Source organism: Neopsephotus bourkii, unplaced genomic scaffold (assembly GCF_033783945.1).
Source record: "Neopsephotus bourkii isolate Nb327-2 ecotype Australia unplaced genomic scaffold, CSIRO-AGI_Nbou_v1 NB_1765, whole genome shotgun sequence".
NCBI classification, from domain to species: domain Eukaryota; kingdom Metazoa; phylum Chordata; class Aves; order Psittaciformes; family Psittacidae; genus Neopsephotus; species Neopsephotus bourkii.
This window is the reverse complement of record NW_026902239.1, coordinates 10859947-10882195: the sequence shown is the minus strand read 5'-3', so window position 1 is coordinate 10882195 and position 22249 is coordinate 10859947. Positions and strand designations below refer to the sequence as shown.

Here is a 22249-nt window from a genome sequence, read left to right as displayed (position 1 = left end):
TTCCTTCTTTTTTCCTTTCTTTTTATGTCTAGGTTAAACATTTGAGTATGACACCATACAAAAAAAAAGAAAGGAATATTTATCTAGGGAAATTAATTTCTATTTCTGCTACCTGACTTTATGATCCCACTGACATCCACTGAAATGTCCTATGTGAAAGGTTTGTGGTAGGACACCTATCTCAGTTGCCCCAGTGTACATCTGGGGGAACCTAACTCCTGTGGGATTGCTCTAGATTTACAGGAGTTGAGTTTTACACAGCTTAGGGTCCTCTGCACTGGAAGAAACCTATGCAGTGGTAAATAAAACCCCACCTTCCCCCTAATCTCCACCCTTGAAAAATGTCAGGTGGAGACTATCTTGACAACGTTGAGTCATTTCCTCAACTGAGAAGTTAATCTTTCTTCAGTGTTCCTTTCCCTTTTTACCCCTGCTGACGTACTTGGCACATAAGAAGCTTTTTTTGTTTGTATGGGTTCAAATTGCTTGAGCCTTTCTGATTTTTGAAATCAGGGAGGCTTTTCCACTGGCTGTTTGCTTCTCTAGTAATTGTGTGATGGCAGGTTATTTTTGAGGCGACAGTGGAAGCCAGAGCTGCTGGCACCTTCCTGGATGTTCCTCCCTGTGATTGTCTACAGATTGAGTGGGGGTTTTCTTGCGTAGCTCACACCCAGCCCCTCTTCAAGAAAAGCCATGTTGCGGGACTGAAGTCATACTTGAGCCATGAATCTTAAGGTACTTAAGCATCTGGGGGGACAGAATTAGGCAGATGGACCAAAAACTATACTAGATTACCTAATTCCCTGCAGGTTGGTCAGTACTCCATGCAAATCAGCTGACGGCTAGCACAGAATGAAGTATGGTTATTTCCAGGCAGCTTTCTTGTCTGTTGTGAAGCTTTGTGTGCATAGATGCTGAAATATTAACTCTGTTGTAGACATTTGCTGAAAATGTGGTGTGGAAGTATTATTTATCTTATGACAGTGTGGAGGTTCTTACGCTGTTGTTACGTGTTATCACTTTGGATCACAGACTGTCATTGAAGGGACACAGCTTGCTCTCTTACTGGGTGTCCAGGCAACAGTTGCACCTTTGGGGCAAATGTAGCACCATTGCCTGTGCAGAGAGATTTGCCCTGGTTTACAGGAGGATGGAGAGTTCATTTATAACATAGTTGTTAAGAACTTATTTTTGTACCAGGAATGCCCTGAACAGAAGGGCTGAAGTCCAGAAGTCTGCATGTAAGGCATATGCTCCTGAATGTGAATTTATAGTCTGTTTATTTAAGCGTATTCAAGTTTTGTTTCCCTTTTGGCAACAGTTCAGATTTCCTTTGGCTTTAGCCAAAGTTCTGCTTTAGCCATCTGAAAGCCAGCCACTGAGATCACATTCTAATTGTTCCTGGGTGTCTCTGGTGTTCAATCAGCCCCTTTCTGCTGTCTTGTAAGTAGTTTTTCTCTTATTCTCTCCTTTGGTGTATTCTACAAGTTGTGTTCTCTACCACTTTTAGGCTGCTTTAAAAGTGTTTTAACAGGTTCCATCGGCATCCATGATTACTGATGAACTTTAGTTAGAGCTGTGCTTGTCTATATACTGCTTTTGACAAGCTAAGCAAACAGAGAAGTTCCCCTTTATTTGTTTGAGCCTTGTCTGTTCTGCTCATTGGGCTTTTACACACTCAAAGTCATCTTTGTCTGTCTAGGCTCTGCTTTGAAACACTAGAGTAAGCATCTTGTTTGGTATAATAAATGTGGTTAGATTAAAAAACAAAAAGGCTCTAGATTATATGTTCTAAGTTTGTTCTCTGGCTGTGACTGTCGGTGGTTAGGGAGTTCCCTGCTGAGAAGTACAGAAATGGGTTCCGTTTCTCTGTGGTTGCATCTCTTCCTTCTTCAAAAAGGAAGAGGGATTAATCATCAGGTGAAGCCATTCATGTGGCCTCTCAAATGGAGATTGTCAAGTCAGTCCTCTAGAGATATCCATATCACAGCCAGGTTTCTGGAGCTCCCTGTGACCAGGAGGAGTTTAAGATGAAGCACTGGACACAAATGGCTGTGAACTGAGCCCAACAAGTTGCATGTGCTTGGACCTGGCCTTCACACAGTCTGCACAAATTTGAGGCACTCTTCACAGTTAGGGAGGAGTGCTAAAATTTCCAAGGCAGAAACAAATCTTGATTATTTTTTTTTTTCTTGGTTTTCTACCAGGCAGAATAAATGAGCAGGGCTTTTGTGGAGGGTTATTTGCAGAGATTTATTTTCTGTCAGCTCTCTCCTAAACCTCTGTTTCACTAAACAAATCTGTAGTGGTTTTATTGATGTTCTCAGGAAAAGATTGTGACTCATAGTTTCAAAATGAATATAGCATACAGGTCTGTTTGGTGAAAGGTTATGTCTTTTCATCTGCAATCAAGAAAATTCAGAATTATGTCACCTTTTTTTTCTTTTTTTGAGAAACCCACAAGATATAAATAAAACCAACCTTTCAGCTGCTCATTTTAAAGTGAACCATAAAAATGTAACAGAGAATACCAGAGAAAAATGTTTCCCATGGTGCCTTTAGTCTTTTGAATCTCTTCAAGAACAAGAACTCATCTACAGAAAGAGTCCCCTGAAATCACACCATCTGCAGTTCTCCAAACAGTTTCATGCAAGACTCTAGGGGGGAGGTGTAGGCTGTACGCATCTCCAGTGCTGAGTGGAATATAGAAAAAGGGAATCTAGCATCTCTAAGGGTATGTGCTCATAAGGAAAGCATGGCAAGCATTCTTCTTATTTTTTACTTGTTGAAGATACAGCTCTTAGTGCAGAAGTAAATGCCAGTACATAAAACAAAGAGTAAATGCTTTGAGGATTACAACAACATCTGCATAACCTCCCAAAGATCTGCACTTGTCAGTCAGTATAATTTCCAGGTTTTTGTTTTTGAAAAGCTCAAGTCCATACCTCCACCAATGAAATTCCATGGAGTTTTCATTAAGCAGTGCAATTAGGTCTGTGTGTTTCTGGGAAAGATGCATCTTTGTAGAATGTATTCTCCAAAATGGTCTCTGTGTTGCTTTCAATCTGTCTAGAAATGGAAGGTGTCAGGTTTCAAGAAAATTCACTTGGTGATAATGCCTGTCTATTTTTCTCCTTTTCTCCTTTTCTGTGCTTAATAAGACAAAATGGAGGGTGAGAATCCACTTTGGAGAAATCTGCACAGGAAGAAAAAAAGATTAATTTACACTGCTGGTGTCAGGCTGTAAGATGATTATGCTGGCAAAGCTAAAAAAGGAATGCTCATAGCTCATGGACATTTTGGGAGAGGTCATTAGCTTAGCAGATAGGACAAAATGGGTTTTGAGCATTCAGCAGTTCCTGAATTCACACAGTATGTTACACAGGTATGCGTACCCACTGGCCAGATGCTGTGGAAGCTGCAAAATTCTAAGAGGAACTTGTGAGAGTGGTGTTTCCTATTAAACATAAAATCGGCAGGCTACAAATTGTCAGCACTGAACAATAATATGTAACCAGCTGAAAACAGGTTTTTTTGGGAGCCTTGTTCCTCTGCATCAGAGTGCCTTCAGCAAGAGAGTGAAATGGCAGATGTGATAAACTCTCCCTCTCTGAGTTGCCTTGCTCATTCTTCTGTCTTTCTGTGGGAAGGTTCATGTGTGGTGCTGCCTGGGGAAAGAGCCTCTGTGAGGACAATGTAGGCTGTTGCTGTGGTACTCCTGTGGGGCAGGGTGGAAGAGGCTGGTTAGGGGGGAGGGCACTGGCACTTCCTGTGTGGAGTGAGAGTGTCCTGGCTGTGTGTGTGAATTTTGTGTGTAGAAGGGCAGAGAAAGAGGAGGGAAGGTGTTTGCTGCCATAAGAGGGGAGGCAGTACTGGTGCCGCATCTTTCAAGGGAAGAGAGGGAGGAGTTGAGGTGAAGGATGCCCCATCTGCAAGGCAGCAGTTGGCGGGCTCTCTCTTGCCTGGGCCTTTTAAAAAATTCCTGTTAAAACTGATGTGATTGAGGAACACCATAGTTCCAACAGACCCCTGCACAGAGGAAGTACAGATTCCTTTACAATGGAAAACAGTTTTCAGTAGGAACGTCTATCCAATTCTGCTCCAAAGGAAAGCAGAATAAAAACAGTGCTCAGACAGATCTTACTTTTTGCTTTTGCTGCTCCTTGTGGAAGAATGGCTCTGATCTGGCATGTCAAAGTTAAATCCACCTCTCACTCAAAATATAGCAGACTAAATGATATATTTAAAATAATAAAGACAAGGAAAAAGAAAGCTGGTTGTTAAAACTTTTAAAACAAAAAGATTCAGTATGTGGACCTCCCAAACAATGTTGTTTGTATAACAAATAAGAACAAGACTTGATAGCTTTCTTATATTTTTGGTTTCCATCCCTCCACTTTTCCTTAAATGTCAATGGTCCATGTAGATTAAGAAAGTTACATGAAAGTCCTATGCCTAGTGCCATTCCAGCTAAAATAGCTTGAGGGTCCAGCTGTACTTCATTCAGGTAATTTATAAAAAGCACACTTTGCCTTTCTACTCTTTCATCTTTTAAATGGTCCTGTATGTACTGGGTTTTTTCACAGCCTAATTATCATTTGGGATATAAGTACAGTCTTACTTGGTCCTTATTTGAAGCACTTGATCCAGGTGTTTTGATAGCAGGGCATGTTTTCTGAAAGATAATTTACCAAAATAGAAGACTCTTTTAAAGCCATGTTCCTTAATTAGAGATCATTTTAATTGAATTAATTTAAAATACATTAATTCAGCCGAGTGGAAATTATCTGACTAGCAGCCCAGTACATGCCTTAGAAATGACTGGTGTTTGTTCTTGAATAACAGATAGGCTATAATATTTGGAGGTGAGGTTTTGCATTTAGGGATTACTTTTTTGAGAGACAGTAATTTCCCTCAATTGCCAGATAAGCTCAGGGACACAATAAAATAATTTCCTTTGTACATTTCACTAGAATTTTGATGGAAATATATCTGTTTTACTGAACTAGTCTGTAACCATGAAGCTTTACAATAGAAAGGTCATTTTAATGTCCTAGGCTAAGGACATTGGCGGGTAATAGAAATGATTCATACTTCCGTAAAATAGTATATTGAAAGGCTAAAGAAATTAAACAGAATCAATCCCAGGTGTAATTCTACTGACTTGTTTAGGCTTATAACTAGTATGAATTTCACCTGTGAGGCCTATTCTCATAGCAAAAAGAGACACTCTGAAATAGCAGGAAAGTCAGGGGGGTTTATAAATCACTGTGATCAATGGAATCCTTTCAGCAGAGATGCAGAGGAAACAAATGAAGTCATCTAAAAATGGGAAGGTGTGAGCAAGTGTAGTACTGCAGATAAACCCTTCACCTGAATTAATCAAAGTAAGTTGCAAGGAAAAAGTTATGAATGTGTACTGTGGCTAATCATGTAGCCTATTTGTTTGCATCATTAGACCTCAAGAGATTGTGGGTTTGGAGTTATTTTTTTCTTTTTCATTTATTTGAAATTATATTTCATTGGTGCTGTTCAGTAGAGCAGGGTGTAGCTAGCTTATTGCTGGAAAATTTAAGGACAAGATGCTCTCAAATATTTATGCTCCCAGATCCCCTATTCTTTGGAAAAAAATTGGTGCATTCCCCCCCCCCCCCTCAAAATGTTGTGGAGGAGAAGTGAATCTGTGATTTGTCTTGTTCCAGTTGTGCCTGTGCATGCATTGAATACCATGTGGTCAGACCATTGAGTTGCAAAGACTTTCTGGTGCAAAAATAGACAAACAACCAGGGAATGTATCAGAGACAGCTGGTGACAACTCTTATCTCCAAATATGAGTGGGACAAATCTGACCCAGTGAACTGCTCCTGTACACTAAAGAGGACTTTACTAGTGCTGTCTCCTGTTGGTGTTATCAAATTTCAATGGAAACAACAGAAGCCTTGCAATTAGATAAAGTTAAGTACATGCATAACTGCAGGATCAAAATGTAAAACTATACAGGATATGTTTCAGTGAATTTTAATTGAATTTATTTTTCTTTTTTAATTATAAGTTGAAATATATTGCAGATATAATTGTGAAGTCTTGTGAATCAAGTTTATTATTTAATTTATATTATAAGCCTAAAGGAAGATATATTTGTGAAATCTCAGTCTGTTTTCTTGCTGAGTCACTATGAGATGGAGCAGATTTTTCTACCTGTAATTTCATTAAAATAAATAAACACAACTACTACGAGGATTGAACAGGTATGCTCTAGAGGATATGACTTGAGTGGAATTGTATTAGACTAAACATGATGAATGTTGAAGAATGAAATTAAAATTAAAAATTATTTAATCGCAAAGAAATACTATATCTGAAAAAAATAATTATAAAGCATAAATAAAATATAAATGGAATAGACAGAGGAGGGCACTGAGGGTCCAAATTTACAATGCAATTTTAAAGTGCAGAAAAGTCATATAACGTAACTTCTCAAAATGAAGCTGTATATCCTATTGATTTTTCATCTTTGTGAATGTATAAATCACCAACAAGTCAAGCACGGCAGCAGAAATCTTCAGTAACTCATTAAAGGGTGCTTCAGTGCACCAGGGTGACTTGCACTTGGGGGCTAACTCCATTTTGTTTGTGTTAGCCTTCACTTGCCAAATGGCTGTTTTCTGCCTGGGCTTACTAAAAGTCATCAGATTACTGTAAAAAGCACAGTGATCCCTGGAGGTTTGTCTTCCCTTGAGGGCATACTGAACAATGATTTTGTTGAACTTTCCAGCACCTGCAGTAGACTAAGGACATGGTCAATACAAAATTTTTAGGGAGAGAAAATATCTTTTATTAGTTAGAAAAATGTCACTGGAAAGAAACACTTTTGGGTAGACCAACTCTCCTTCAACCTAAGATGGCTTTATACAATTATCCCATAATAGTTCACTTATATTTGCAAGATCAAAGACTTTTTATTACCTTTGAACTGAGTTAATAAAATAATATTTATTAACAGTTTATAAAAATATATTTTATTAACTAATTAAACATTTATTGAGCTGAGCAAACACAATTTTCTTTCCAACATCCTATCCAGTGAAGAATGCCAAATGAAGTATTTTGGAATGGATTTCCAGAAGCATTTGTAGATGAGCCAGAAGAATAGTTCAAGAAACTCAGATGATTTGTGAAGTAGAAGCATCATCTGAAGTAAGAGACAGAATAAATAATTATGGGGGGAAATAGTTATGCAGAGCTTCCTGATGAAAGCAAAGAAGGCTGAGACCCCCAAGAACCATGTCTGAGTGAAGTGCTGGGGTTATGTCTACAAGATATCTTAGCAGCTCTCAGACTGGCATTTGCTTTTTGTGAATGCTCACATTGACACTATAAGCTAGTGAAATAGCTGAAGCTGTCAACCGCTTTACCTTTCTGGCTGGTGCCTAAGAAAGCTAGTCAAAGAATAAGCATTTGGCATGTTAGATTTACAAGCTTATTCATGACAAAGACAAGCAGGCTTTCTGTCTTTGTTGCAGCTTGCTGTCCTAAAGAAAATAACATTAGCTTTTAGTAGTACATCAGGACTTTGCTCAATAAAGAATTGGGGGTTAATCAGACTTTGCTCTAAGTGCCAGACATCTATGAGAAAGTAGCAATTCATTACTAAGTTGCACATCAGTGTTTGTTGCTTTGGTTTAGTTTGTGTTGGTCTTTTTGGTTTTGGTTTGGTTTGTTGTTTTTGTTTTATTTGCCAGAGTTGGCAGACAGAGAACCAAACCTTTGCTGCTTCTAATAAAGAATACTATACTGACATACACATATGTGAGTTTATATAGCTGTTGACTTGTCCATGTTGCAGGAAGCATTCATGGAATGCTGGGGCAGCAGGTGTCAAAGTAGAGAGGAAATGTCCTTTGATTCTTCCCTAAGAATTCCCAGTTTAAAGGCTGAGAAACAAGGAGACCAGAGGCTGGAGGATACACATTTCCCTGTGTGCCTTTGGCAATGTGAAAAATCATAAATCCAAGTTAACTTCAGTGTTGTAGTTGCAGGGCCTCTGCAAAAGCAGCCTTAAAAAATGTTTCTGAGTAATTCCTAAATTACTCCTCAGGTATGCTCTGTTGGGTGGACAAACTTCTTGGATGTCAGGCCAGATGCAAAGCATAAGAAAGGATTTGGAAGAGTGGAGCTTTGTGGCTGAACTCAGAAAGTTGTATGTGGGTAGGGACAGGCAATATTTATACATTTTGCAATAGAAAATTAAAAGTTTGTGAAGATAAATGGTCAAAATATAAAAGGAAGAATTAGGTTGGTTGCTTTGCTACCACTGAGCTTCATTTTTTATTCCATAGTAGGGGATGCATTTATTTCTTTCTAGCATAGGTGATGCATTAGAGTTTCTTCCCTGTTAAATTGTGTTTCCTTCGAAGTTGACTGAAGCTTATGTCTGTCGCTGGTTTTGGTCACTCAGAGACATTTGAAAAGTGACTTGCTTGTCTGTTATTGACTGCCTTCACCTAATGTCACTGCGTTATTACATGCTGCAGGTAACTAACGATTCAGTTGTCAGTATCATGACACTTCTCCTCTCATTTCTTTCACAAGGGAAAATTGTACCATTACTTAGAACTGCTACTAGTTTTGTAATGTGTTCTGTGCGTAAGAGCACTGTGCACACTCGGTGTCAAACACAGCTCACAATAAAGCTGTTCTACTCTCTACAGGCTTATAGAGGGTGAACTGTACCATGGTATCTGTGCATTCTCCAGAAGCATAAAAGCAGCATGACTAATACGTTATGTGGCTTTTTTTCTCTGTCTTTTTCCATGACTTTAATACTGGCTTTATGGAGGTGATCAGAAAATTCAACTGAAAATTTCAAAGTACCAGTCTGAAGAAGAAAAAGGTCATTTATATACAGTGTTTTTATGCTGTACATACCTTGTAATGCTGGTGTGACCTGCTGCCTTACAGCAGTCTTTGCAGCTGCAGTATCTGTGCAAGTGCACATATACACTTTTTAGGTAGTGTATACAGGAGACAGCAAAAGTTAAGATGTATGTTGCATTTGTAGCTGAAAACTAGTGAAGTTTGTGATAGTCCTTAATACTTAATAAAATTAATTCTCCATCTTCGGCCGTTCCTCATGAAAGGAAAGACAACATTTATCTAGAAACTGGACTCACTAAGGAGCAAAATTCATCACCTCCTGTCTTCATCCTACAGTTTTGGCCAACATTTTTAGATTCTATACCCAAAGTGATGAGCGTCTGAACAACATGAACAAGATCTTGGATGTTCATCCAATCCTTCTGGGAGCACCAAGGGAGAAAATAGAGGAATAGTGTAATCTTGGTATCTCAAGCTGACTTGTTTGCGACTAGGAAAGCCATTCTTGCACATTGTTAGTAAGGATGTTTCCCCTGGTGCAAGAATGTGGTGTAGGTCACATATCCAGAGCAGAAGAAACACACAAAACATTTGTGTTAAATGTCTGTCCAGTTGTATACTGCAAAGAGATAAAAGTAAAAACCTGTTATACAATATACCGAACTTTCAAATGTCATCCTCCAAATATCATGTGTTGTATGTGCTGTAACATCCAGACTGGGACAGAAGATGCAGAAGGACTCAGACATGCTTCTGCACTGTAGATTTACTGAGATGAAATATAATTTACTTTCCCTGTATGGGAAAGCAACTCGTGAATTTGTCAGACAACAGGCACTAGAGAGGCCATCTCTGTTGGTACAGGAAACCCAAATCATCTAACATTAAATGATAAAATGATAAAAACTTAGAACTTTCATGTAGTTAGATATTTTGCTTCTGTGTATTAAGAAATGTGTGATCTCTTGTCCTAGGCTCCAAACAGAATTGAAACCCCTGTGTTTGATACAGATACAGCAAAGACTGCTTGGTTATTTTTCTGTGTGCTTCCCAGTATTAAGCTTATGAATGGCTTACAAATGTTATGAATGTCAAAAAAAACCCCAACCATGTAACAAATTTTTCTCACAAAAGTTGTCGTGCAAGTGCCCAGGTTACTGTTAGTCATCATCATCATAATCCATGGGTTGTCTCCCTTAAAAGGTGTTCCTAGCTTTTTTCCTTTTCTGTGGTTCAGTAATGCTTCAGATTAAAGCATAAGGACTACATAAACATATGTTCCTGTTCTGAGATCTTTGGGAAGAGGAGGCAAAGCCACCAGGATGCAGCTGCAGTAGAAGAGGATATGAAGGTGCGTTAACTGCATAGCAAGGAGATGTGGTTTTCATCTCAGTTGCACAGCGGGAGGCACTTCATTCAATAAGTTTTCTGTTCTCTTAGAAACTACAAGCTTTTGGGGTAAAGGTGCTTGGAGAACACATTACTTACAAGTAAATAAAAAACTAAACACAACTGAAAGGACTAAGGTTCCTTCTGAATATAGTAATATACTGAAATGCATCTTACAGTAAGAGACCATCAAGACACAAAATCAATCAGTCAGGATCTAAAAGTCCTGCTGGGCTATTGTATTTTTCAGGTGTTTCTGAGATGATTTAATGTTTTCCATTTTGTTCCTACTAAGGGGCATTCAACAGAAACAGTTCTAGAGAAGTTTATCTTTCTCTGATAGTGCAAGAGACTTCATAAGGCTTAAGAGCAGAGGTTTCGAGAGGAGTGCCTGAGCGGCAAGATGTGTTGGGTTTTCAAGTTGCTTGTATGGAATTGTAACAATACCAGTGTCGGGAATCTTTTGACATTTCCTAGGGAATAGTTTGTCCTTCCAAGTAGAAAAGCAGTATTTTGTCTCCTTGTAAGACAGTAAAAAGATCAGAAGAAAAAAGAGCTTTCACAAATACATATGGTGGTGATTTATCTACTTTCTAACAGATAGGGTGAGGAAGAGACAGCACTGACATTTAATGTGGTCTCTGTCACCTGCTATAACTGAGTACCGCAAAGCATTTTTTCCCTTGAGCCTCAACACAAATCGTTTCAGGATACTTATTTGTTCTTTTCCTTTGTCATTTATTTAAATAAATTCTCACCAGCTTCTGTGACTCATTTCCCCCCAGGGGACTGGCTATGCTGCCAATAAATGAAGATTCAAAGATTAACAAACTGCTTAGAGAAAATCCCACTGGTAGTTTACCTTCCATTGCTTTGTCCGAGGACACTTACTTCAGTATCTGAACTGTTCTTCAATCTGAACTGTACTTCAATATCTCAACTGTTTTCCACCCAGTCCCCTTCTGCTTTTAGGTGGCCTGTTTTTTGCTATGGAAAAAAGTGAGCCAGGAAAGTACAGAACTTTCTGCACTGGAAATCTGTCTCTCTTCTTTCGGAGCTCTGTACCATTAGTCTGGTGAGCAGTGACGTGAGAAAAATGACTAACTTGGAATCTGAGAAGCAACTGCATGCAGGCATTGGCACGATGGAAGTGTTTTTAGCTTGGATAAGGTTACAGTAAAACAAGTTCAGTGAAGCTGAAGATGTTGCCAGCGGGAGGAGTAGATTTGGGAAAGAAGATGATGTGCATACTGTGATTGTTATTTACTCTGTGAGGAAGCATGGTAAATACTACACACAATAGATGCAAGAAGATGTCAAAAAGATAGTTATTTCCTGACGGATATATTTAAAAAAAAAGTAGTTACAAACAGATGAAGAGTGGAGAAACTCTACATCCTGGCCTGGATGTCCTTAGAAAATGCTATTATAAGAGAGCATCATAATTAAATTGAAGAAATGCCTTTAGAACATTAAAGAACAAAATGCCATTAATCTAAGGTACAGCATGGACTTAAATTTTGATTTATATGGACCTAAATGGACGTAAGTTTTGTTTTATAATGTCAATTCTAAGCCTGCTGGGGTACTCCCTCAACTTTGAAATACACTTAGAGAACATCATGTGCTTGCACAATGCGTAGCCATTAACTTTTGAATCAGTCTTCTCTTTAGTCTTTAGCACCTTAAGTGTAGTATAGAAAAAACAAAGGTGAAAACATAATGGTAACAGCTGCAGATATAAAAGATGGTATACTTTTATTATTTCTAGATAGCTACATTTGAGTTATAGCCACCAGACTCATGGATAATGATCAGCTGATTTTCTGTGTGACAGATGTTCTAGGTTTGTCTCTGCACACTTTTTAAATCAAGTGTGTAAATCAAAATTTATGAACATGAAAGCATGTCAGACTGTGTCCTTCATCACCTTCCTGGGTTGTCTAGTATTATGCAATGCAGGGACATTACCTCAGGGGAGAAAGATGAGCCGGAGAAGAAAGGGAGGGATTTGAAAGTGCACAAGGTGGGTAAAATGAAACTATATTACAGAAGAGTTGAGTTTCATACTGCACCAGTTCTAGAGCAGATTTTCTCTGTTTAAAAGGTAACCGTTCAAGGACCAAAACATTCATGCAGAAGACAAAAAAAGAGAAAAAAAAAATAACAAAACCAATCCCACAAGACAGGTTTGAGACAGTCTTTGATGTGTTTTAATATTAATGTCATTCCCTAAATCTTTTGTGATTAATAGAACAACAGCTCTGTCTCACCAACTAAATGGCTGGAACTGCAGCAACACTGGTGTTTTGGCACTAGGAACAAATTTTAACAGCTTTACTAAGCAAAAGGAGATCCTGAGTATTTTCTGTTCTGAAGTGCAATCTATGGCCTCCTTATTTGTTCTCGTGAGCATGTGGAGAAATATATTTAGGACACCTACAGTTAAGTAAATATGAACACCCACAAAAAGCCATGAGACTGTCTGTAAATATGGATTCATTCTCTTGATTTTGACATTTCTTGTTAAATGCTGACCTCACCCATTTTAATGATTACATAGTATAATGCTAAATCTAACAGAGAATGTTGATACACGTATTTTATCCATTTTCTCAAAGTTGCATTCTTGAATGCCCATGTATAGTTTTCATATTTTTGCTGCTTACAGAAGAGATAATTTGTACTTGACTGTTTTCATGCAATACAGGAACTTTTCCTGAATCTCCAGCTCAGAACTTACAGTTATTGACTTTAGCTAAATAAAGTGCTTATTTGGATGCTCATCTTTCAGGCTTGCTGTTTTTACTCATGCCTTTGTTTCTTGCCAAGAAGAGTCGGATTTCTTTTATTACAAAGCATTTAGAGATACAAAGATGATTAGGGATATTTATTCTTCTTGATAGAGTCACATAGCCGAAAGGCACTTAAAAGGAGAAAAGGAAAATGTACTTTATGGTGGGAATGCCAGGTCAGCATCGGTAATCGCATTTCCGCCCCTGCCTTCCTGCGTATCAGAGCAAGTCATGTTTGATCTCTGTCTTGGGTTTTCTGTCCATTAAATGAAAGCACTGGTACTTCCCAACTGTAGTAGAATTTTCAAAAAGGGACTATGATGCTTTGCTTCTATATGGACAACACTAAAATGAGTCAGACTTTTCTTATCCAGTTCTTATTAGCCAGTTGTCAACCAAAACTGACAGCCTTCCATTGGATTGGTTTCTGGCCCCATCTGCATCCCTTTCCACACAAAGCAGTGACCATATTTACACACAGACAATATTCCTATTCCCACACTGCACACAAAACTGTATTCATATAGAGCAAGTAAATACTGTTTTTAATTCAGTGAATCATGTCTAATTATGAGAAATTATGCCCTTAACTAGCAGATATTGTGTACAATTCTGGTACGACAGTCTCATGATTCTTAATACAGTTGCTAATGGCAGTTTTCACACACTGTCCTTGTGTGCCACTTGCAGCTAAGCATCATCAGCTTTGGCTTCAGGTGTTCTCACTTAAACTGATGCTCTGGGGTGTGATCCTGCAAACACCTCTGTGCCTCATCCAAAGTCCATTTTGGTCTGCAGGAGTTTTCCCATTTAGTTCAGTGGGCTTTGAGACAGAGACTGAGGAAGCAGAGCACTGTTGGTTCTATTATTTCAGGATTCAGTTATTTATTATATATAAAAGTCACATGCACAAGCTGAAGTTAAACTAAGCTAACAAGGAGCAGAGGAAAACAAATGGTTTGATATCTGCAGAATGAAGAAATTTTATGAAGTTTTGGGTTTTGACAGTTTTGGGGTTTTTTTATATAATTTGGTCTTTTGTGAAAGGAGTTTGTTATAGCAATATTCTAAACAAGAATCTAAACACGTTTCATAATAAAGAAAACATTCTTTGCTTCACAAAGACAGTATGACAAAATAGAATTGCAGCTCCCTTCCAAGTAGCTATATGACAAAACCACTTAAAAAGAGGGATTAGGACATAAAAAGACATACAAGTGGCTGGCAGAAAGGGCTGTTGCTGACCCTATCCACAAGGTTTCTTGTAGGTGTAGAGCTGTTATTGCGCTTGTCTGATGTGCAAGTGGCACCGTGCAGAGATTCTTTTATCTTCTTCTGGGGCACAAAAAAAAAGCTTAAGCACTCAGTATTGAAATGTACGGCTTTTACTAACAAAAGACTCACTGGGCAAAGACTATTGCATTATTGAGCAGGTGATTAGAATCCATCCAGACTACAGCTGTTCTCTTCTTGTTTGTTGCATATGCAGATGTTGCTATGAGGAAAGGAGTCAGCAATGACTGATGTGGAACCTGTGGTCACAGATTTTGCAGCATCAGGACGGGCAGGCCGCCGGAATGCCTTACCAGATATTCTGGGCTCTCCTGCTGGTGCTGGGACTTCAGACCTGCCACACAAACTGGCTGAGCTCTCTGTTTCAGAAGGTAATGGCTGCACATTCAAGAAACTGACATTTTTATGCAGTCATCCTTTGCTTTCTTCTCAAGACTTCCGCCACTTTGCAGTTTTGATGTCAATACTAATGTTTCTTTTTTCATTTAGGATTTAATTCAACCTTCAACAAAGAGTTGCCACTTGTACCTCCTGATGAGACAAGTTAATTTTAACCCAGACTAAGTCTGCCATATCCACCTACAGATTCAGTATTCAGCAGCCTGGGGAAAGGTGCTGGGAACTGAATTCAGTTCCCCTGAGGAAGAGCAAACACAGTTGCATTGCTGGGTGGCTTAAAAACACGCTACTCCAGCTATAGAGTCTACTCCTGCGCTGAGATAATTTAGCACAAGACAGCAAGCTATGCTGTTAATCCAATTACAGCTATCCTAACTCAAGCATATACATTAAGAGTAGTTTTTACAGTAATTTACTCCTGCTGGTAGGCTTTAAATTTTGCTGTCTGAGACCAGTGTCTTATTTTGCCATATCCTTTAATTTGATAAGGTGTTTTGGATTTAGCACAAGTCTAATCAACACCAGATTCACTTTTTACTTTCGGGTAGGATTTCAGGGGGATTTTCAGATTCAGGAAAATCTGCTTTCTAATGCCTATGAAGTGAGAATTATAAGGTTTGCCCTGAGCATGTGTTGCTCCTACTTTTTTAGGTTCTGATTTGGAAGTAACTTTTTTCTCTCATGCCCATCACTCTTGCTTCTGTGACAAATGCCACCACAATTGGTGGGCCCACATCCAGGTGCAGTATAGTGGATGGCCCATGAATCTGAAGTAAATTATAAGAAGGATTGCCAGGCTCCAAGGATGTGTGTCCTACTTGTATGTTGCCTGAAGCAGCTACAGGATGTTGATTTTACAGACTCATGAAGCACCATAAAGGCTGAGGGGCAGCAAATTCCTTTGATTTAAAGTTGTTCTTGCTTTGGTGATTTAATTTATGTTTATTGGGGTTCTGTAATTTAAACCCAGCATGAGCCTACTAAATGGCTGCTTGGCAGGTAGAAAGAACATTACTAGGAGGAGTGAGAACTGACCGAATGACTACCTCCAGGCTTGAACCTGGGAAGAGAGGAAAATAAGAATCTCAGTGGATGCTGGAAGGAGACACTACTTTTGCAAAACAAATTGCAAAGATTTATGAAGGAGAGAGGGTGGACATAAAGCAAAAAAAAAAAAAAAAGGGAAAGATGACACACTCAGATACCCTCAGGCTGCAGGACATTACTGAGAGGAACTGGGATAATCTGAAAGAGCAGGCAGGAAGGATGGCAGGCATGATGTCAGAGTACATTTAAAGTAAAGCTAGGAGCCCTGTGAGTCCAGTTAAAACTCCTTTGTTTCGAGCAGAGCTTTTTCCCTAGGAATATGAGAAGTATGTCCATACAGATTTTCTCCTGGTGTGTGCAACTGGAGCACTGGAAATCCATCCTAAAGTGCAGAGTCACTTAATATTTACTGCTTTGGTTTTCAAATATTATGGTGTTCTTTTTATTCCAAATAGCTATTCTGCCTGGCACAGTCAAACTCCAAGAGGAGACAACTGTTTCCCTTATCAGAAGGGAGGTAGATGAGAACTTATACTGTTATTAGTGTCAGGAGCTGTGGAAGTTCACCAGTGACTGGTCCAACCCACTGAAATATTCAGTGCTGCATTATGTGTATTGTTAATAGCAGTGAACCTTGAGGGAGATACACAGTGTTACCCATGTTAAGCAAAGAGCTGTAGATAAGATCTTCATGTTTGTTTCAATTTGGCATCTAGAATGTTTAGTAGTTGAAAAAAATATACTTTTTAAAGCGTGCAAGATTTCTTTTTCTTTTTTTTTTTTTTTCTCCCTGGATAAAAATAAACATGAAAGAGTGAAAGTCTTGTTACAGAAATTTTAAACAGCAAAGCATAAAATAAGTACTTAGCCCTCCAGACAGAATAATCCTCATTTTCTAATGCCCATACAATGCACTAAGAAGAAATGAAACTCAGCTACAATAGTTACAGCAAAATGTACTAATGCTTTCTTACAAATACAAGGACCAGCATGGCCAGGATTTGAAGGACAGTTAAGAGAATGGAATTATGCTTTGCTTTTGTCACTGACATGTAGCTGTGCCAGAGTGTGCCCTGAAAGAGCGGTTTCTGTTATGAGCAGTTTGCGGTAGTGATAATAGGAAGTGAATACAGGAAACACTAAGGTCCACTCTGACTACTATAGAATGCTTTTTGGAATTAGGAATTCCAGATGTATTAGATGGGAATTACAGCCTTGCTGCGTTGTAAGTTAAACTACTGACGAGACAGCAAGGAGTGAGAATTCATTAAAATGGAAAGAAAGTTTGGAAGTTCAAATGCTGGGACAGGGAAACTGTGAAACATTTGGGGCTCTAACAGGCATATCTTTTTGGTTGATTTTGGCTTTAAGAATAAGTTGTAAAAAAAATGAAAGCCATTTCTAGCTCAGAACAAAGAGGCTGGATAAATGAGAAAAGTGGAGAAGATGGAACATGCGGCTATATATAGTATGCCCTATTTTTTATTTTTTTTTTTTTTTTTTACTCCAAAAGATTCAGTGAAGATTATGGAAAATGGTGAGGAGAACTCTCTCCATCTTGCTTCAAATTTAGCTAATGCTCACTGGATCATATATTTCCCCTCTTTCTAAAATGCTGTCAGCTGCGGTCATAGGGAAAGGTCAGGAACAGGATGTGCCAATACCTTTTGTCTGGCTTAGAAAAGAAACTTTGCTTTATTCTTTATGCATATACAAAGCTCATAGCTATGTGATATAAATTTCCATGTACTCTGCAAGCTGCACCAACTTAATGTTCTCATGAGATGAACAGGAGAGATTTCGGCACTAGCTGTTTATCACAGAGCCTAACTCTGAAATGAAGACAATCTGTATGCAGCCTGATCATCCTCTGATGGTGCGTAAGGTTTGGAGATGTTCCACAGGTGGTCTGGTGGGAGGCCACAAGTGGAACCATGTTAAACAGTCGATTGGTGTCACTGATGATCAAAAGGTTGAAGAGGAGCCTGCAAGAAGTTTGAGAACAAAGAAGCTCTACTGGTCTATACTGCACTAATATTAAGCATACAACCTCACATAGAAGCGGCCAATAGAGGAGATTGTTCTGTCTCCCTTTCCTCAACAGTACTGTGCTATGTAATATGGAAGAGTGTCAAAGTAACTCAATTTTTAATTTACCAGTATAAAACTCTGAAGCCTCCAAACCTCTGAGCAGACTTGCTCCAAGTGGTTTCTGCTAAGAGCTTTAGCTGATGAATTGCGTATGGTATTATATATTTGCTGTGATATGTACATACCAAGTTATATAACTTTTTTGTCTGTTTGTGATACTTTATGCAAAGTCTCCAGGGCAAATAGCTGAAAATACACCCTCTTAGATTATATCTATTAATATTGAAGACAATTCAGACAGATATGCTGAGCAGACTTCTCCTTGCCCCAAAAGCTGTAGGCTGTCTGGAAAATTGTTATGCTTTGCAAGGAAATCAATGCAAGAGGTGTTCCTGTTTCTTAGTGAGAGAATTTGAGCATCAGAAGTGATGATGTTTAACTCCATGAAGTGACCATGTATGCTGGAGAGCTTTTACTTCTATTAGTCATGTAAGCATGAAACTCTAACGTATGGAAGAGTGAACTTCCAAATGGGACTTAAAAAAAATTCCCTCATCTTGTGAAGACAGGGTGAATTCTCCTGGGTATTTCTTGGCAGAGAAGGTCAGCCAGATAGCTGGCATGTTCATAAACTGTGATGTTATCTACTTGAAACCAAGCAATGCTCAGAGGAATGCAGTATTCTAACTTGACTTTGGAAATGACCCAGAAAAAAAGAATAACAATAATAAAAAGTTATCTCCAATCTTACAACCAAATGCACATTGATCAGTGTGTGCAAAGAGCAGGCAAATCAACATCAATAGGCAACTGCTTTTGGAAAATGCCTCCACAAGTTTTTTATCTGTTGAGCTAATCTCTGTTTCTATAGCATCATTAGTGTGGTAATAATAAGCCAGTCCAAACAGAGATGATCAGTGAATGATGCAGATATTTGGCTGCATTAAAATAGCTGTGAGAATGTGTGTGGTATAAACATTTAATTCTATCTTTTTTTTTTTTTTTTAGATGAAGGAGCAGAGGGTGGAGAAGTGTCATCATCCAAAGCCTTGCTGGAAAGTCAAGAGGCGGAAGGAAAAAGCAGCGATTCCTAACACCTAAGGACTGATGGATTAATGAAACCGATTGATAAGACTTTCCAGTTTCCTTGTGACACCCCTTCTGAAGTGTGGTAGCAACTTTAGTAGCACAGACAAGATTTTGCAGCACATTTGTACCTAGGTGACATTAATGTGGAGCTACTGTTTTTTATACAGCCATCCTTCAAAACAAATGTTCTTCACATCCAAATGGGAAAAAAACTAAAGAACGTATCTCTTGTTTTGGGTTTTCTCAAGGTTATAGTACTCATCCTAACTAGTCTTCTTTGACGGTTTCAATTAATGTACCTAGTAGATGTACCACCAACTAATGATTGCTTCAAAATAAAAATCCTGTCTCTTAATTTCCCCAAAGAGCTTCTTTCTCTCTGACACAGAGGTATATTCACTCTCCCCACCTTAAGGTGATATTAAGTATATATTAGATTTCAGATATTATCTGTAATTTATCTCCTGAGATTTTTGTTCTTATTAGGCATATGTAGATGGGTGTGAGAAATAAAAAGAGACTTCTTTTTTTCTCTCTTCCTCCTGTTTCCAAAAGGTTTGGTAAACTACTTCAACATAAGTGTTTGCTTTCTAACTCTCTTTAAATTTTATTTGATTATGTCAAGTCATCTCAGTTCTCCTGTTCTTAGCAGTCTTAATATTTCCATCATTTCTGGTTTTAAGCTGGATATTTTAGCTGTTCATGTGTATCTAAAATAAAGTAGTCATGTTTGTAAGTGATGAAAATTGTTTAATCTCACTGTGGAAATTAAATAGCTATGGTATTTTCTGTCTTTTTTTAATTCCTTTATGTTTCTTCTGTATGACAAGACTTAAAACCCCACAATACATATTTCTTTTATTTCATATGGCTTTTGCTTTAATGGTTTGCTGACAATAAAGATGTTTCAGTCACTGTGATTTTTACAAAGATTTTTAAGCAAAGTTTTTTTTTTTCTCTGCTGAAAGGAACTGTTTTATTATGGAGGTCATGCTCCTGAAAATACTTAGCATTCATTCCCTTATTATAGGAGACCTAAGTTTCTAGACCTAAGGTACAGACATGCACCTTTTACTGCAGCCTGGAGCAGCAGCCATTTATGTACTTCTTGAAACTTAACCAACACTGACAATCAAATGCTTTAATTTGCCCCCACAATCTCTCTGCTGGGCTGCAGCCAGATGGAGAAAGCATCTCTGAGTACATTCCACATTTGACCGGTATACCATCTCTAAAATATTTGTGTATTTGATAGCTGGCAGAAAGCTTTTAAAAGGTCTCTCTACACACCTACCATTCCTGCTGTGCATTTATTTACTCACGCACTTCTGTCTTCTAGGGACCATTCAGTAAAGGATTCAGTTTCATCCAACTGAATTCACACATAGTTCCCTCCACTTACTTGTATTCATCTTACAAGTGCAACATCCCAGAATTACTTGCAGGTTTGGAAAGGTAAAATAACCTACTCCACTGGAGCGAAACAGGTGGCTTAAGAAAGTCTGAGTGATTGAACTAGCTGAAATTGGCAGACCAGCGTTGAACACTGCAATGGAGAGGGACTTGGAGCTAGCTATATTTGTGGTACATTCTCTTGTTCTGATTTGCAGTCCCATTCTCATGTACCAGCTTGCTTTATAGCATCACGGTACATAAAATTGTTCAATTTTAGGAAGTTAAAATGATCCCATGGAACTCAAGTAGCTGAGTATTACTGAAACAGAATTCTTCATACGCTTTAAGTGGAGCATATGCTAAAGTGCTCTTCTGGGTCATGGCCTATATTGAATTTTCTTCCATAATTGCAGCATTGGATGTATTTAGATTTTTCTCTTACAGTCACTGAAATTTGGGTTACAGGAATAGATACTTAAACTATTTTGTTAGCCTAAGATGCTTTCAAGTTTTTTACTTTTAAAACACCTATTATGAACCAGCTGAATTTAGCAAATTATTCATGTGCTAACTTCTACACAAAAATCATTCCACAGCTGTCTACTTACATGTAGTTAACTGCTCACAGACATACAGCTTAGAACTAGTCAAGAGTGCTCAGTACTCTGGGAAATTGATGCTTACTTTGTACTTGAGCTATATGAATCTGTCATTGAGAAAATGCTGTGTAGAAGGAAGGATTTTCACAGAAAATAGAAAAACCTCATATGAAGTAAAGATTAACCAGAAGATTTAAAACGAAACTCAATTAAAAGTGGGATGAACATTTCTGATCTCTAACACATATTATACAGTCCTCATTTGCCTGTGTATTATCTAGTTGCAGATTAACCAGTACAGATGCAGAAATACTTCTCTGCCACATGAATGTACAGTCTGTGTCTAAATAATTATTAGTTTAGGCGGCATGAGAGTGTTTTTCTGTAGTAAGTTCAGACATAGGAGAGGAATATCTAGTTATGCCCTGGATTTTGTCAAACAAAACTTAATGGTTCTGAACCAGCTGTGTACTTCTGATCAGTATAAACACTTGCTGGTGGGGGAGAGATTGTGCCATATAAACTTCAGTCCAGAAGAATTTATTGGTTCTATATTATGCTTGACTCAGCCAAATGGGGAGCTAGCCATTTTATTGCTATCTGGGGGTCTCTATGCCATGCTGTCAAGTAGTCTGGGGTTTAGACAGGGCTAACTAACTCAAGCACAGCTAAGGTTGGGAAAGCTCTAGTTTATTTTCTTGTTAGTATCTTGGAGGTAGGTAATAGTCCCACTAAACTTTGAGCCTGTAAGGAGCAAATGAAGTGCTTCTGAATATGTTTCTCACTGAGCCTGTTTATCCAGTCTGAACCATTATCCAGACTATACCACCCTCCCATTAGCTCAGCTAAGGGTAACTGATGACAGCGCATTCTCTTAATCCATAGGATAACAAAGTTACGGCCCTGAATCAGCAGAGTATTTTAAAACACGCTTAACTTTAAATGCATACATCTCATAGGAGTCAACAGAACTTCTTAGTGCCTAAAATTAGGTACATACCTAATTACCTTGATAAATTCCAGCAGCAAACTTCTATTAAGGCTAATCCAGTATTATAATGCTTTAATCCCAATTTCCACTCCAGCAAGTATGGCACAGGTAATTACATCTTTTTCACCACTTTGCAGCACTATCCTGGGCTTTTATAGAGCAAAGAAATTCATTTTCAGTACCAAGCAAAAAAGGTAAGTTTGTTGTCTTCAAATTTTAGAACTTAATGAAGCAATTATTCATTATTAGCCACTCTGCATATTAAAAGGAAAAAAAAGCTATGA

General features: G+C 38.3%; 1 protein-coding gene across 9 annotated transcripts in view; it reads left to right on the top strand.

The window, feature by feature from the left end:
• Positions 1-19760, top strand: part of PKIB (cAMP-dependent protein kinase inhibitor beta) — a 52092-nt gene extending 32332 nt beyond the window's left edge. For 8 of the 9 annotated variants that reach the window (XM_061378099.1, XM_061378103.1, XM_061378102.1 and 5 more), the window contains 2 exons: positions 14551-14725; positions 18900-19760. In XM_061378099.1, coding sequence (XP_061234083.1) covers positions 14578-14725; positions 18900-18985 — 234 coding nt within the window. In that variant the 5' untranslated portion in view covers positions 14551-14577 and the 3' untranslated portion in view covers positions 18986-19760. Of the gene's footprint in view, positions 1-481; positions 736-14550; positions 14726-18899 lie in introns of those variants that run through there. The other variant, XM_061378104.1, reaches the window with a different exon arrangement.
• Positions 19761-22249: the final 2489 nt, after the last annotated feature.